Source organism: Theobroma cacao, chromosome 4, assembly GCF_053813885.1.
Source record: "Theobroma cacao isolate CCN51 chromosome 4, ASM5381388v1, whole genome shotgun sequence".
NCBI classification, from domain to species: Eukaryota; Viridiplantae; Streptophyta; class Magnoliopsida; order Malvales; family Malvaceae; genus Theobroma; species Theobroma cacao.
Window position 1 is genome coordinate 37,692,838 of NC_142642.1, and position 16,441 is coordinate 37,709,278.

Sequence of the window (16,441 nt, forward strand, 5' to 3'; positions counted from 1 at the left end):
CAGGGGGCAGTGAGACAGAGAGGGTGGGCCCAGGATCTCTAGAATATCATTAAAATAACAACTTTAGTTTCGTTAGTTTCAGGATTGACTTGCAGTTGCAGGTGCTCCACTTTTAGGTCCCCTTTTTTTAATAAAAAACAATATTTTAAAGGTGTAATTAATTCTCAATAAATTAATATATAATATCATTTTTAAGCTTTTCTATTTACAAGAAATACAAAAATGGACTTTTAATGTTAAGATATTATTGAATTCGTACAAAATTTCCCTTTCATTCTCCTATGAAATTTTATTTCCTAAATTTCTACGTGACCATCACGTCATTGAAGCGGATAAGTGTTCAGCGGTCCATATATAGATAATTTATCTAAACTTTTTCTCTATTAGTCGAAACAAATCTTAATATTAATTTTTTGAAATATATATAAATAAATAAATTTTATATATCTAAATTTATATATATATATATATAATTTTGTTTATCAAGTAACCTTTATTGTTTGAGTCTGTGGCATAATTTATTATTAAATCAATCAAAATACTTATATTCAATAATTTGAAATTTTTTTATTAATGTAAATCAATTTGTATCATAACGTTGCACGGAAAGAGGTATACCATGTTTTCGAGGAAAAAGAGGTTCTGCAATGAAGTTTGTTAAGAAAGAAAGAGAAGGAATTATGAACTTATGCTTCTTTGTAGTACAGCGGTGAAGTGGGCAAGTGGTCCAGATTGGTGCAATGACTTCCCTCAATTGAAAACGACAGCCAACCTTCGATGTTTAGAGGTTCTCTGTTGGCCCATCTGACTCATCACCTGCCATCCTACCCCCTACTGTCCTACCTCTAATCATGTTTTCTTTCCATGGACAAAATCCAAATACATCTCACTCCACTTCTCTTTAGATTCTAATTACTTATTGTTGTCACTTTCTGTCTATTTCTTCCAATCCCATATCAAGAGTTTCTTCACTTTTTTTTTTTGTTTCTTTTTTCTCCCTCACCAAGAGAGAGAGACAGAAGAAAAGATGATTTCTTGTCAGTTGCAGAGCCCTCAGCCTTTGCTCTTGCCTCCAAGAATTTCCAGGCTGACTCAAACTTCTTCAACCAGGTACTTTTTCATGTTCAAGTCTCTATTTTTTCTTTGTTTGAACATTAATTAATTGGACTTATGCATTTGGGTCTTTTATTTTTTTGGAGTTAATGCATTGGTGATCACATGATTTTGGAAGGTTCATTTTTCTCTGAATCTTTATTGTAGATGGACTTAAAAGATTGAAATGAATTGGTCTGTATGGTCATTTACACTTTTAAAGGTTTCGTTTTTGGGGTCCTATATGTGTTTTTGATCTGCCTTTGGACTATGTTTGCCAAGTCAAATCTCCAAAGCATCGGCATTCTATGCACTATCATGGCGATAGTTGTAGCTACAGTTACTCAGCTAGCTGGACAGTGATGGCTGCTGAGCAGTGCGTATTATTCGTCCTATTAAGCCGTGACTGGTTCTCGATCATGCCATTTCTTCTTTTTCCTATTTATATATCAGAGGAGAGGGCTTTTTTATTTGGATTTGGAGTTAATCTAACGGAGTGAACCCTGTTCAAACAAGTGTTGGAACAGCATTGGGCTTAAAAGCATCCACTTTTTCGACTGTGGCAAGTTATCAAAGCTGAAGCGACAGCTAAATGAGATAGGTGTTGATGCAAAGTCTCCTTACAATTGGGTTGACATGTTCTGCATGGATGATGATGATGATGCCACTTCTGCTAGTAATGATTTGAGGTCAAATTGTTTGATCGGAAAGAAGATTGCCTTTTTCTTTCTCTTTCTTCCCCTGTCTTTTTGCTTGATCAATCACATAGCCACACGTTTCTGAAGGAAGACTTGTGGTTTGAGAAATAGCATGTGATGTGAAGAATTGCCTTTACTTATTCAATTTTTGTAGATGGATGTAGAAGAGCTCTGCTATTTGAATGCAATAAATATGCATATGAAGGTATGGAATGTTGTTGCAGAACACAAAGCACAAGAGGCGCAAACAATACAATACTTTTCCAGAAATCAATGCTATGCAGCTTTCGGTGGAAGAATTCTTCATCTTACAATGTACATAACTTTATGATACGCAATAGAGGTGAGTCCTAACCATCTGCATTAAGAGTTTGCCAAATAGATACCTATGTTCAGTTCCTATCAATTAAGTAATTAATCATTATTTATTGATGTTAACTGTGAAACTGTTACTGTTTCTGGATCACTCTTTGTTACTTCTATCAGATGGGGTTAAATAAGTGAATTTGGATTGTTCCATTAAATGAGTCTTCATAACCGGACTAATCATTGTTGTTGATTTGTAGTTGTGCAAGTTAATTCTGACTTGTTTCTTAAGCATGTTATGCGGGTCAATCTATTTTTGACCCCAATAATGTGAAGGTAAACCAAACTGTAAACTTTTGTGCTCGATTCAACTTATGATATGAACAGTTGTTACCCATGTTGGGATCGCTGAGTAGGAAAGAGGGTTAAGAAAATGAAATATGCTTGCTTGTGTTTTACAGGCTCATAGTTACACTTCAAATTATGCTTTCTAATTTATATTTATGAGGATTGGCCGCACTTTGAGTTTCTTTGAAAGTATGTTAGAACCTCTTCTTCTTCCCTTCTTTTTTCTAAAAAATTTAAAAATGTTTTCTCGTATCTCAAAAGAATTGTGATAGCTTTCCTTCTCCAGGAAAATGGAAGGTTACTTGTCAAAGAACAACAAATAAGTTGCATTATGTTTCAGATAGTTCAAATGTCAAATTCTTTAGGATGGACCTGCAAAATAGTTCTCAGGTGAGGCTTAAATCTTGGATGCTAAAAGAGTTGAAATTGATGTTCTATCTTAATGTTATAAATGGATTATGTTCTATCAATTTGTTATCAGGACCTGGATATATGATATATTTCTTTCCAATCAGTGATATCTTCTTCTACACTGATAGTTTGTTGTTATTCAAGTGATATACGCATCTGCTGGTTGGTTGTTTTTTGTCTTTCATCATTTTCTGGAGAGGAGCAGGAGTGAGCCATTTTGGCATATTCATGCTGCCTAATCTTTTGAAAGCCTGTTATTGACTGTAATATGACCAATATAGTTGCAATACCTCATATCAGTGTTGAGATGAGAGAGTATAACAAAAGAGATATTAAATTGTCAGTTAGGAATTGCATTATCGGATTCCTTACTAATTTTGTTTCCATGTTGCATTTATTTTAATTCTTAGACAAAAGTAGCTGGACTGAGGTCTAGCATAGAAGTCAGTCTCTGTTTAATCTGCCTCCCTATATACGGAAATGAGGTTGATGCTTTGTGGAAGCTTCATACATACAATGGCACCTTCCAGCAGGTGAGGAAATTTTAGCAGCTTGGTTATGGTGGTATACAGAAAAGAAGAGATCAGAGGAGAATTCGTGAAAGTCATATTTGGTTGGTTGTGGAGATGAAAGTCTCTGGTTGATATTGATTAAGTGATAGGAATGCTGGAAGAAAGAAGGTCGATGAGCTAATAGAGGAGGAGGACTGGTTGAAGGATGAATTTGATGTGGCACTAAAGCAACACAAGTGGGCAGGATGCATCAGAGAAATTTGTTCTCTGGATGGCATATGATAAAAGGAACCAAGGGAGAATAGATGTGAAACAAAAATAGGAATGCTGAAGCAGAATTTAAATTGCTTTAAGATTAAATGAAAGGAATAGGAGCTTTGTCAGTACATGCTACCAATATGAGTCTGCTTTGACTACAAAATTGTCTTCCTCTTTCCATTAAAAACAAAAAAAATAAAATAAAAAGAAAATCTTCTTCCTCTTTCAGTGAAGAAGGGGGAAAAATGATCTTGGAGGGTAAATCAACTTAGTCAAGCCTTAATCTGGTGCAAGCTTCATTGTGCACAATGATCCCTATTGTTTAATATATTAGTGATGGACTTATGGCTCTGGACATGAACCTAATGGAAATTATAACATAGAGTGGAGGACAAGAAGATGAGAATAACCTATTGTTGAGCTGTGGATGTAAATGAGAGGAAACCAAAAGAAGGGAGATATGCTTGCAACGCAAGACTTTCTTTCTTCCTAAGAAATGATAATGAAGTTTGTTGGCATTGTTTATTACAATATTCTGAACTTCTAAGATAATCGTAATTTTGATGGTTACTAAATTATTTGGTGATGCTCATAATTGCCTTGTTCATTTGGCTGCTGTCAATGTGGTGGAAGCTTGCACTAGTAACTGTTTGCACCTCTAATTTTTCATCTGTGTTAGCACACCTTTCTTTTGCTACAGTATGCTTTGACAGACAATGAGGGGTACACTTTCTGTGCCTGCTATTTCTACATTATCATTATTTTGTCTTGTAGAAACTTGCTGTGTAGTCATTCTTTTTCGTTTCTTGGAACAGGGGATCAGCTATGGCTTATGGTGTCCTTATTTTCTTGATTGTCATCACTGCAGGTGCAGGGTTACCAAGCTAAACTGATCACTGGAACTGTGTCATCATTTTTCTTACTGAGACTGATGCAATTGGATTTTGTCAACACATTAATGAAGATGGTCCAAGACTTTTTTCCACATCTACTTCAGACTTTGGGGGCTACAAGTTTGCCTCTTGCCTGCATGTCTAATTCTTTGAATAAACCAACCCCTCTTAACTTGGATGTGTCCTTGCCTTCAATTCAGGATATTAGATGGAACTTTGCACGGTTACTGTATTTATTCAACATTCAACTGGAGAAAAATGTTGCCACGTAAGTGAAACTTACCATTTATATTTTTCTGGTTTGTAGTGGTCAATTACTATGACTTTTGGCTGGACTTAGTAATCATGCACTATCATTGGTCATTTTCTAGTACAATGACAAGGGTCTGACAGTGATTGGTATAAAACTGCTGGTTCTACAATTAACAATGGTCACTTTGTGCAACAATATCAGGCACTTGATTGTGTATAGATGACACCTTCTTAGGACCTGCTTTACCAAGACTGATGAGTGATCCCTTTTAAGAAGCATGAACTTATTTTCTCAGAGCTTTGACAGGGATCCAAATCTTTTGGAGATATAATACTAGTTTGGCCACCATCTGTTAGTGTAAGCTTTTAGGTCTGTTGGCTATAATGGCATCAAAGCCAGGTTGACTTAATGGTTCCCAAAGATGAAAGCCTGGCAACCCTTGTCATGTTACTATTACTATCTTCACATGGTAAGTGGATTTAGAGCCTGTCTTGGACCACTTCCATGTGCAGAGCCTAGTGGGCTGGCAAGTGAGGGGCTTCTTATAGAGTCAGTTTGGCCTTGACCTATCAGTTTAAGCTTTCAGTCTGATATTTGGCTATTAGTACTGACTGAATAGTAATAAATTATGTTAAAAGCCAATAATGATTCTAATTGTGTATGGATGAATGAAGAAAACAATGCCTTTTCAGTGTCACATTATTCTTCGCTCAAATAAGTCTTAATAAAGAAGCATGTGGAAGGTTGACACTTGAAAATCTTCCTCAGAGCTTCACAAGAGATCTTGTATATGAATTCTGTTTTTTGTATTGCTAATGTAGTTTAAGATCTTGGAAGAACCATAAACATGTAAACTATGTACAATCATAACCAACTTGCTTTTGCTGAATAAAATTTGTCACAGGTTAAAAGTTGTTTATGTTCTATATATCCTGTTTAATATATTTAAATTTTATTCCCTTTGTGAGTCTGCATTGAGTTATAGTTCAGGATATATGTCTTCAGAATTGAGTGATTCACTTGTTTCAAACATTTGTAGGTTTCTTGTGGTTCTCCTTGTAGCATGCTTCTCATTTGTAGTTATTGGTGGTTTACTGTTCTTCAAGTTTAGGTAATGTACAATCAATCTTGATTATTGAATGGTAAATGTACAGTCAATCTTGTTTATATATGATTGTGGCATGTTTATGGTAAATGGGATGTTAGGCTTTGTGAAGTTTTGTTGTGTTTAATTTTTCTGCAATAACTTTTATACTTTGGATTATGTTCCTAAGAAAAATTCGAAAAAAATTACATTTTCCCTTTTGTAGCTTCTCTTTGTTATTTTTTATAATCTGACCAGGATTAAAAAGAAATGAGAAAAGAGAAAAGAAATAAGGTGTCATGCATGTGATACTTTTGCCTTAATGTGGTACTTGAACCAAGAATTTCTTCATCATGTATCATTATTCAGAGCCAAATGATCATTTCTTCTATTCATTTTGTCCTGGATATATCTTGGATTCATCGAAAGTACAAGACAATGTGAAAGGTTGTAGTGTAAGCATATCTTTTTGTCATGGTGAATGTTTGCAACATTAGTTGTTTCTCATTTGTTTATCATTCCCCTTTGGATTGTTTTAGTAATTTTCAGAACCATATTATCTCTCTTTCATACTTCTCTAATCTCTATGCTGTAACTTCGTTAGATAATGACAAATAAATTGTACAGTATTATGTGGAATCAATCATTGTTGATGGATTTACCTATTGTTGGATTTTGCGTTAGACAACCTGCACAACTTGATGAAATCTATATGGCACAAGTCAGATGGTAGTTGGTGGTGATGTAGTACTACTTGTGTTATCTTTAAACTTTTCTTAGAAAAAAAAAAATTCTGCTAGGAATTTGTTGATGGAATAAACCTCTGAAAGCAGGATGTCTGCATGCTACTCACCCACCCTTATTGTGGGTACATGGCCACTGGGTTCAAGCCTTTTGGTCAATGCTTGTTTTGGTTTTATTCTTTTTAGTCCATCATCTTCATACATCATGATTGTATGTTATTTGCTGCCAATCCACCAATCCATAATGCTACTTTTGTTTGCTAATCTGGTAGCTGTGCCTTGAATAACACAGGGGAAATACACAGTCTCTAGAGGACTGCTTCTGGGAGGCTTGGGCATGCCTGTGTTCATCATCTACTCATTTAAAAGTGCGTGGTGTGACATGTATCTAATAATTTGGTTGCTTTAAGATATGATTGCTTTCATGTTGCTTCCATGATTACAAAATCAAATTTGAAAACTTTAGCATCTGAAAAACATATTCATGTGTTGAACTACAGCAAAGAACGCGTATCGAACGTGTTATTGGCTTCATTCTTGCTATATGGGGCATATTATTTTATTCTCGGTTGTTAAGCACAATGACAGAACAGTTCAGAGTAAGTACTTATGACAAGAGCTAGTTTTACCTTTTCCTTTTCTTTTAATAGCTCCTATTATTTGCTTAAGCTACCCTGCATGCCTTGACATTTTGTTTTTGGGTGACAGAACAACATGCAAAAACTCAGGGAAGGTGCACAAATGCAAGTTTTGGAGACTGATCATATCATCATTTGTGGTGTAAACAGTCGTCTGGCTTTCATACTAAAGCAGCTAAATAAGTATCATGAATTTGCTGTTCGTTTAGGAACTGCTACAGCCAGGTAAGTATTATGCCACCATTGGTTTTTTATTTCTGCATGCATAAGTATTATGCCACCATTGGTTTTTTATTTCTGCATGCATAATTATTGGCTTCTATCATTGTACCTTCATTATGTTTTCATAGGAGGCAGAGAATTATTCTTATGTCTGATCTTCCAAGGAAGCAAATGGACAAGCTAGCTGACAATATTGCCAAGGATCTTAACCATATTGATATCCTTACGAGGAGGTATAAGAACTTGGTCCTCTTTCCCCTTCAAAATACAAACTCCAATTATGTTTCCCTTTCATAGCCACTTCCAAGCTTGGATAAATGACGGCCAACAGCCAGTGGATAACGTTTTTAAATCTTCATAAGTATTGATTAGATTGGGAATTGTATTAATAATAGGGCATTCCCTGTTGGTGATGCCTTTAATAGAGTATGCTATGTCGAAAGTGGGAGGAGAAGACCAAAGAAGATGTGCAGAAACTATTGAGGACCTTGCTTTTATTAATCTAATTCAAGATATTTTCCTGAATAGAGCACAGTGTGAAATAACTGACCCCTTGTGTGGGGAGCTTTGTTTTTTGGTTGCTGTTTATAGTATGCATCTTAATTTAAAATCTCAAGACTGTGCAACTCAGTACATAAGTAGTGCACAAGAGAAACTTTAGAGTTGTTATCTCAGTATCCTTTCAATTCTTAAAATGTTTTTTCTCGCTTCTTTGTTTAATTTGTAAACTTTGATCCTCCAAGGTTTTCGTGGGATAGATATAAATTCTGATTGGTTGATTTAGAACTATCTGTGGTCATTATGCTTTGATTCTTAAACATTGTTCTGCTTGTGCAGTTGCAGCCTTAGTTTGACGAAGTCATTTGAAAGAGCAGCAGCCAATAAGGCACGTGCCATTATCATACTGCCCACAAAGGGAGATCAGTAAGACCTCTATCAACTTAATAGGACAATATTCTTTGAACTGTGTTTTTTTTTTTCATTTTTCCTTTCTGCAGGTCTTGTAAAGGCATTTGAAAATGTTAGCTTCTTTGTCATCTTTTCTCAGTGTTACATTATATCATTTTGGAGTACTATGAGAATTGTTATTTTAACTCTTGAGTTCTGTTTGCAAACAACCTTGATGGGTAGATTATTAGTAGTTTCCATAATCAAACTTACACTGCAGTCAGTGACTCTTAAACTCAGACTTTAGGGTCTGGAAAACTAAGGTGGCTGGAAACATTGTTGGATATTGTATTGAGGAATGAAGTCAAGATAATAGAAACAGCAGCTAGTGCAGTTCTGCTTTGCTCATCCTATCTAGTTCTTTGCAAGTTCATTTTTAACAAGTGCATAATACCGACAGTTTTCTTTGGGGGAAGTTTAGTGACAGTGGTTCGTTAACTGTTTAGGTATGAAGTTGATACTGATGCATTTCTCTCTGTACTAGCACTTCAACCTATTCCCGAAATGGAATCTATCCCCACTATTGTTGAGGTATGTGCATCTGCATAACCATAAGATTAATAACATTCTACTGAGTGAACTCAAGTTTAATTTCGCGTTCTTAATGACGCAGGTGTCAAATTCCAGTACATGTGAGCTCTTGAAGTCAATCTCTGGACTGAAAGTGGAGCCAGTAGAAAATGTTGCTTCTAAATTATTTGTTCAATGTTCTCGGCAAAAGGGGCTGATAAAGATCTACAGGCACTTGCTTAATTATCGAAGTATAGTATGACTCCTTGTTGAGAGTTGTTATTATTATGATGCTGGAAAGACAATGAGAGCTTAAAGATTGTAATTCCCTGTTTATAGCCATTCTTTGTCTAAAGTTTAACTTATGGTGATATCATGAAGTTTTTTCCTGTCTTTTGATGAAACAAAACTGAGACACCAGCACTAGGACTTTCCCACTCTTGGATAGTTTGGGATGGTTCTGAATCTGAATACTGGTTAAAGAAGGGTAGTTTTTCTTCTTGCATCAATAAACCAGTTTTGGTTCTTTTCTAGTTTAATAGTACCATTTTAGCTCGACCTACAAAATTTCACCAGTGCTAACAGTTTCTTTCCTTAGGATATTCGCATAAAAGAAATCCTAAAGATCCATTTGTTGGAGTACAGAATTATTTTCAAAATTAGATTCTTGTCCATATCATTATATTTTAGTTTTCTGCTCCCAGAATAATTGGTATCATGTTATTGCAGAAAATGTATTCAATCTTTGCCATTTTCCTAGTCTAACAGGACTGACATATAGACAAATACGACAGGGGTTTCAAGAGGTAATGCTTTTGGCTAAAGTTAGTATTTATCAGTGGAAAGAACTCCCATGCAGTTTCTTTTTGCTGGTTTCTTTTCAGGCAGTTGTTTGTGGTCTTTATCGGAGTGGTAAGATATACTTCCACCCCAGGGATGATGAAATTCTTCAGCAAACTGACAAAGTATGTAGACAATATGACTTTTTGAACTTTTATATTCATATTCCTCCCCCTTTATAAAGTTAAGCTTCGTAATTTTGCATCATGAAATATTATTGTACTAAACTTCAAGTTTCTGCAAATCACTATGTAAAAGAGGGAATAACACTAAATAATTCAGGAATATCCTGCTTTTGGGTAATCCGAATATTGACTTCATTCTGTGATCAGCAGTAGGATGACTGGGTGGTTGGCAGGATTAGTTAGACTACTGAAACATAATCTCCTTTTTTTCTTGGAACAGAAATATATCAGATAGTCTAAACTTTGTACACTTGAAAAACTTATTTAAAATTGTTATGTCTGTATGTCTAAATGCTTGCAACTGTGGAGAGTTTCATAAACTAGTTGTGGCCACTTCTTGGAATGGAGAGATAGTACTGCTTACCAAGATTTTGCTTGGAAAGAACTCCTTTCACTGAAATTTATAGTCCATGCGTTCCTTCCCTGATTATATCTGTATACTTCCTGACTTATTGTGCTTTTATTTGTGTAGGTATTGCTAATTGCACCTATTCACAGGACAGGAAAACAACTTGCACTTTCAGATACTGTAAAAGATGATACGAATACACTCCAAAGTCTGGAAGTTTTCAAAAACAATGCTGATACTCTAAAGCATGCCTTAGAATTGAGAAAAGAACGAATTTTAAATGTTGTCAAACGTCCCAACAAACCGGGATCAAAGGTATGTTTCCCAAAGGGACAAGTGGTGTAAGTGACGGCATCTATCGAACATTCTGAAGTCCACTTATACATTCTTTTGGTCTCAAAGCAGGCATCAGACTGGAGTCTAGGACCCAAAGAATGCATACTTATGCTTGGGTGGCGTCCAGATGTTGTACAAATGATTGAAGAGTATGATAATTATCTTGGCCCTGGAAGCGTGTTGGTATGCTTTCATTTTCTTTCAGGATTTCTACAGTGTCTTCAATTTCAAACATAACCAGTCCCTGTTGTCTTGTCTTGAATTGGGATGTTAAGTGTTATGTACTTCAAAGTTTTCAAGAACATCTGTAATGGAGACAAGCTAGGTGTTTTCCACCACAAGTGCCTAGACATAAACCTGCAAAAATTATTTCTGACTTGAAGGAGATCAGTTGGCTATGGAATTATTTGTGAACTTGAATGAATACCAATAAGTTTTGCATTGAGGTGCATATTGTCAGACTGGATGCTCTTTTTTCCTCCCAACTCAATCATGTCACTTCTTGGACCTCAAATGAAATAGAATCATTATGAATTATTTATACTTGATAGGAAACAACTTTGTTACATTGCATCTGTTGAGTTCAGAATATTTATGTGCTATCCACACTTTACAGGAAATATTATCAGATGTCCCATTAGAAGAAAGGAAGAAAGCAAGCTTCATGTCTGGCCAAGGAAAACTAAAGAATGTCCAGGTTTCCCATAGGGTACTGCCTCATTCGGTTGATGATGTGGAACTTCTCAGAACTTTTTTATTTGGGTGGGGAAGGATGGGAATGCAAAGCCTTTTATCATTTCCTTCTAATCTGTTATATATTTTCATGCATCGCAGATTGGAAACCCCATGAACTATGATACCCTGGAGGAAACAATAACACATATACAAAATTCTGTCAAGAAAAGCAATCATATTCCTTTATCTATTGTTGTGATTTCCGATAGAGAATGGCTTCTTGGAGGTAATGATAATTGATAGACAGTGTTTCTATTGGTACATTCATCCTTTGACTAACTGTTTTCTTTTCAGATCCAAGTAGGGCAGACAAGCAATCTGCATACTCTCTCCTTCTTGCTGAAAATATCTGCAACAAACTTGGAGTGACAGTGAGTTTGGTTCAATATAATCTCGATAGTCTCATGGTCCTGAATTTTAGTATTTGAGTGTTAACCAAGAAAGAGAGTGTTAATATTTGAGATTTAACTAGTCAAGAGCAGCTGTGGTTGTTAATTTTAGGATTATTATTAATTATTATTTTGAAACTTAAGTATTAAGAGTTGATTGTCCTACAGGTGCAAAATCTAGTAGCAGAGATTGGTGACTCAAAATTGGGCAAACAAGTAATATTTTGTTTTCAGTGATTTAGACAGTTTCTTGTTTTATCATCTTTGATTTTCTAAGTTTTTTCACATTGAAATCCTGCAAACCCTGCAGATTACAAGAATCAAGCCATCCCTGACTTATATTGCGGCAGAGGAAGTGACGAGTCTTGTAACAGCTCAAGGTCTTGAAGTTATATTGCTATAGCAGTATTTCTATCGTTGCCATGTGTAATCTTAAGAAATAACAGTATGTGGTGCATGACAGTGGCGGAACACAGTGAACTGAATGAAGTGTGGAAAGACATTTTGAATGCTGAGGGTGATGAAATATATGTTAAGGTAATGTCATTTCTCAGATGCAGTACTTTTATTTTTGAACTTACTGAAAAATGAAGGGGATAACTAGGTGTCTGAGGAGGAGGATAGCCAAGGCCCATTTACCATAAAAGCAATCTGCTTTCTTATAGCATAAAACCAAGTACTCTAGTTCTCATCATGTCACAGGAGAGCGTTGTAGTGTCAAAAGTAGGTCTTTTAGGTAATGAACTCATCATATTTATCACTTAGGCAACGGAATCACATTTTCTTGTGATAATCTGGCATTTCAAGAAAGATACTCATAGAAATTTTTTGTGGTATTGTTTACAGTCAAATTCTGCTGCTACTTGACTATTTTCTTGACAGGATATTAGCCTCTACATGAAAGAGGGTGAGCGCCTTTCATTCTCTGAGCTATCTGAAAGGGCATGTTTGCGACGAGAAGTTGCCATAGGATATATAAAAGACAACAAGAAGGTATAATATACTTTTGTTTGGTTCTAAACAGGTTTGCTTTAATACCTAATCCATTCTTTGGTATTCTGCAGGTTATTAACCCGACTCCCAAGTCAGAACCTCTCTCCCTAGAAATGACAGATTCACTAATTGTTATATCCGAGCTTGAAGGAGAGCAACCCATTGCCGTCTAAAATACCAATAACTCCAGTCACTCTTGTTCCTCTTTGCGCATTTTTTTTCCCAATAATTTTCATGGTTCCAAGGGCATCGGCTTCATAAACTCTTTGCATAGTTAAGTTGAAACTATCGTCTTTAGTTTCATATTAAGGAGTCCTGTGAAACCATCATAGGGATAGAGAGAGATTCGAATTAACCCTATTGAAAGTCTAGATTGTTGTCACAGGAGTCTTTAGTTTCATGGTAATGAGTCCTGTGAAACCAGCATAGGGACAGAGATAGATTCTAGTTTTGGACCTTGATCCTAGTGAAGTCTAGATTGTTGTCATGGGAACTGTTGTATCCATGGATGTTGTAAATTTGTAAGAAAATCAATAGCTTTGTCCTCCCACAACAAAGCAGTTGCTATTTCTTTATCCAAGGAGTAGATTAGCTAAAGAGAGTGGGTTTAGTTCCCCATCAAAGAAACTTTACAGTCATAAGCTAAGATGTGTTTCTCATATCCAATATTTGTGCTAATTCTTGAGGATAGATGATTCAGTTGATGCTTCTCCAAATCTATATTTGCTCATTGTAAAAGCATTAAAAAAAATTCAATCCCAAGGCTATATTATTTTCAAATGGCCAAAGTTTTTTCAAGAAATTTTCAAATAAAAATGTGCTATAATCGAGTCGAGATCCGACGACATGCACAATTTAAAGCTAAAACCATCGAATGAATAATTAAAAAAAATAAATATTTATATATATTGATAATAGTGTTAAACTTTATAAGAATGTTTAGATAATTGATATGTTTTTATAAATTAATTATTTTTTTAAATTTAAAAACTTTATATCAGTTCATAAAAATATTGTTTCAATAATTTAATATTTTTAAGTTTAGATTTAGCTCATTGGTTAATGTATAATCTTTTTACTTGAAGAGTAAGTTTTAAATACTTTTTTCATCAATTAAAAAAAAATTAATGAGTTTTAACGAGTCAAGGAGGGAGCCCAATTCAACTTTTATTTGGCCCATCAAAGGCCCAGTTGACGTTGTTAGGGCAAGAACAAAAATTGAAACCCATCATTTGTTTTAACCCAAAGATGTCATAATTAAAAAAAAAAAAAAGTTAAAAACAAGAAAACGAAAACCCCAAACTCGCCATCTCTCTCTGGACAGTGACAAAAAGAGAAAAAGAAAAAAAGGCATGGCCCACGGTGGCTACGGTAAGCGGCGCGTGGCGGAGAGGAAGCGTGTAGGTCGGCGATCAAAAGGACCTGGCGTAGACAAGAAACCAAAGCCAAAAGCCGTTTCTCTCAAGAACCAGATACGCTCCATTGAACGCATGCTACGAAAGGTATTCTTAATCTCATTTTTTTTTCTCGTTTTTTATTTAATTTTCATTTTAGGGTTGTTAAGTTGTGTAGTAGATTCTCTGAATTGTAGTTTTTTCCCTTTTTTATATATAAAATAAGGATCTTCCACCTGAAGTTAGAGAGGCTCAAGAACGGAAGTTAGAAGGGCTTAAGAAACAACAAGAAATCCATACCCGACTCGCTGTGGAACGAAAATTATTCTTGCGGGACAGAAAGATTAAGTTTTTTGGTAAGAAGTAAGAATTAGTATAATTTGTTTTTAATTGTTGGACTATTATTTAGTTCATTATGAAATGAACCACTAATTTGTTAGTATCTTAATTGTTATTGAAGAGAGAAGAAAGATAGAGAGGAGAATAAGGCGTTTAGAGAAGCTGCAACGTACTTCATCTGGTCAGGCGCAAGACGCGGAGATTGCTGAGCAGCTTTCTAAATTGAAAGAAGATCTTGAATATGTTAGGGTAAGCTTATAGCATATTTAGTGGTAAATTTGCATTCTTTTGATTGAAAATTAGATGGTATTTTTGCTGTTATAATAGGGCAGTGTTGTTTAATCGACTATTTGAACTTGAATTCAGCATATCTCTGCTCATAGAAATTATGCAAAGCTAAAATTTATAATTTATTTCAAATGCAGTTTTTCCCCAAGACTGAGAAATATGTATCTTTATTTACGGGAGGTGATGGTTCAGACGTAGTTGATAGGAGAAATAGATTGCGGAAGCAGATAAAAGCCAACTTAGTTGCTGCTGCTGCCAGTGGGAAAGATTTGGAAGGTACATTCTTTCTTCACCGCAGCTATATAACACTATATGCAGTGACTTGTTTTCCTTGATTACATGGTCTAATGTTAACCTTTCTACAATAAAAGGCCTTCTCATCTTGATTTGAACTGAAACTCACAGAAAGGTAAAATTCAGCAAAGAAAGCTCTTCTGAGTAATGTTGGCACAGTACTGTGACTTTGTGGCTTAAAACTATGTTACATGTTATGGATGTATCATGTTTTCTCTTAATATATGTTGTTTTACCTGCTTAAATTGTATTTTCATGTTCAAAAGGACGTGTCTTCTGTTTGGACTTTCCTTAACAGAGACAGGGAGTGAGGATGACGGGCTATTGGATTTGAGTGATGATGATTTCTTTTTGACTGGAACCTCAAGTGATGAAGCTGATGCGGATGATGAATGGACAGATAAAAGTACCAGGTACGTATTGCATCTGTGAGTTGAACTATGCAACCTGAGCTTTGCTTCATATCCTAATGGGAAGCATGAACTATTAAGTATCTAGTTGATGGGTTTTTGTTCCCTCTTTGGTTTTGTTAGTCACATTTAGGACCAGGATAAGTTACAGATACGAATTGACTGATAAAACTTCCATTAAAACTTCTGTTGACATCAACAAAGACTCATGATTACTGTTGACTTTGTGGTTAGCAGAAGCTGTAGATTCTATTCAGATTTAACTTTGGCCTTTTACTGCAAGCTCTTTGTAGTTGAACAGGCCTGGAATCTTTATTCCCCTCCTTTTGACATGATTGAAAGTGCAGTTAAACATTTTGGCATTTGTGTACAGGGAGCAGGCTTCTAGTGCCTCTGGCAAAGCAGCATCTGGCGTGTCTAGTGATGAAAGGAATCAGGTTCAGTATCTATTTGAATATTCGCACTTTCAACTAAATAATTGATTTTAAATGTTTAGACATAGCCCCCTTCATCTCGCTCTTGCTTGCTGCAACTAATAACAGAGACAGGTTTCTGCCAGAGCTTTAATGCCACCTCCTAGGCCATCGACTAATTCTTTTTCAAATTCAGTACATTCAAAATCAAGGTTTGGGTCTTCATCTAGCCGAAATTCATCCATACAAAGAGCTGAAATGTCCACATCTAGCAACACATCCAATAGCAGAAGTGGTTCTTCCTTTAAGGCAGGGGGGTCTTCGAATCCAAAGACTGGAAACAGTAGTAATTTAAGTTCCAATTCTGATGCTCGCAAACCACGTAGAAAGAGGAGACCAAAAAAGAGAAAGCAACAGGTTTGTAAAGTCATGACTAAGTTTTAATTTAATTATAATCATATCCTTTTTGAATTTCATTTTGCCATAAATTGTTTTTTATTTTGCTAAGATGCTTAAACATAGATTCATTGGTGCTTTACTGACATCTGAAAATCGCTATT

The 16,441-nt window shown here is 35.4% G+C and overlaps 1 protein-coding gene across 1 annotated transcript; it reads left to right on the forward strand.

Moving 5' to 3' along the window:
• The first annotated feature begins 832 nt into the window (after positions 1–832).
• On the forward strand, positions 833–13,318 carry LOC18603110 (ion channel POLLUX-like protein, putative (DUF1012)). The gene is made up of 24 exons (XM_018120081.2): positions 833–1,110; positions 2,015–2,133; positions 2,731–2,834; positions 4,494–4,786; positions 5,811–5,882; positions 6,891–6,966; positions 7,099–7,197; positions 7,307–7,461; positions 7,587–7,691; positions 8,296–8,382; positions 8,853–8,937; positions 9,020–9,167; positions 9,646–9,722; positions 9,801–9,881; positions 10,414–10,605; positions 10,696–10,809; positions 11,243–11,335; positions 11,461–11,587; positions 11,656–11,732; positions 11,919–11,966; positions 12,061–12,130; positions 12,214–12,287; positions 12,633–12,743; positions 12,815–13,318. Exons 1-24 carry the CDS (start codon positions 1,028–1,030, stop codon positions 12,914–12,916), a joined length of 2,592 nt encoding a protein of 863 aa, XP_017975570.2. The 5' UTR covers positions 833–1,027; the 3' UTR covers positions 12,917–13,318.
• Positions 13,319–16,441: the final 3,123 nt, after the last annotated feature.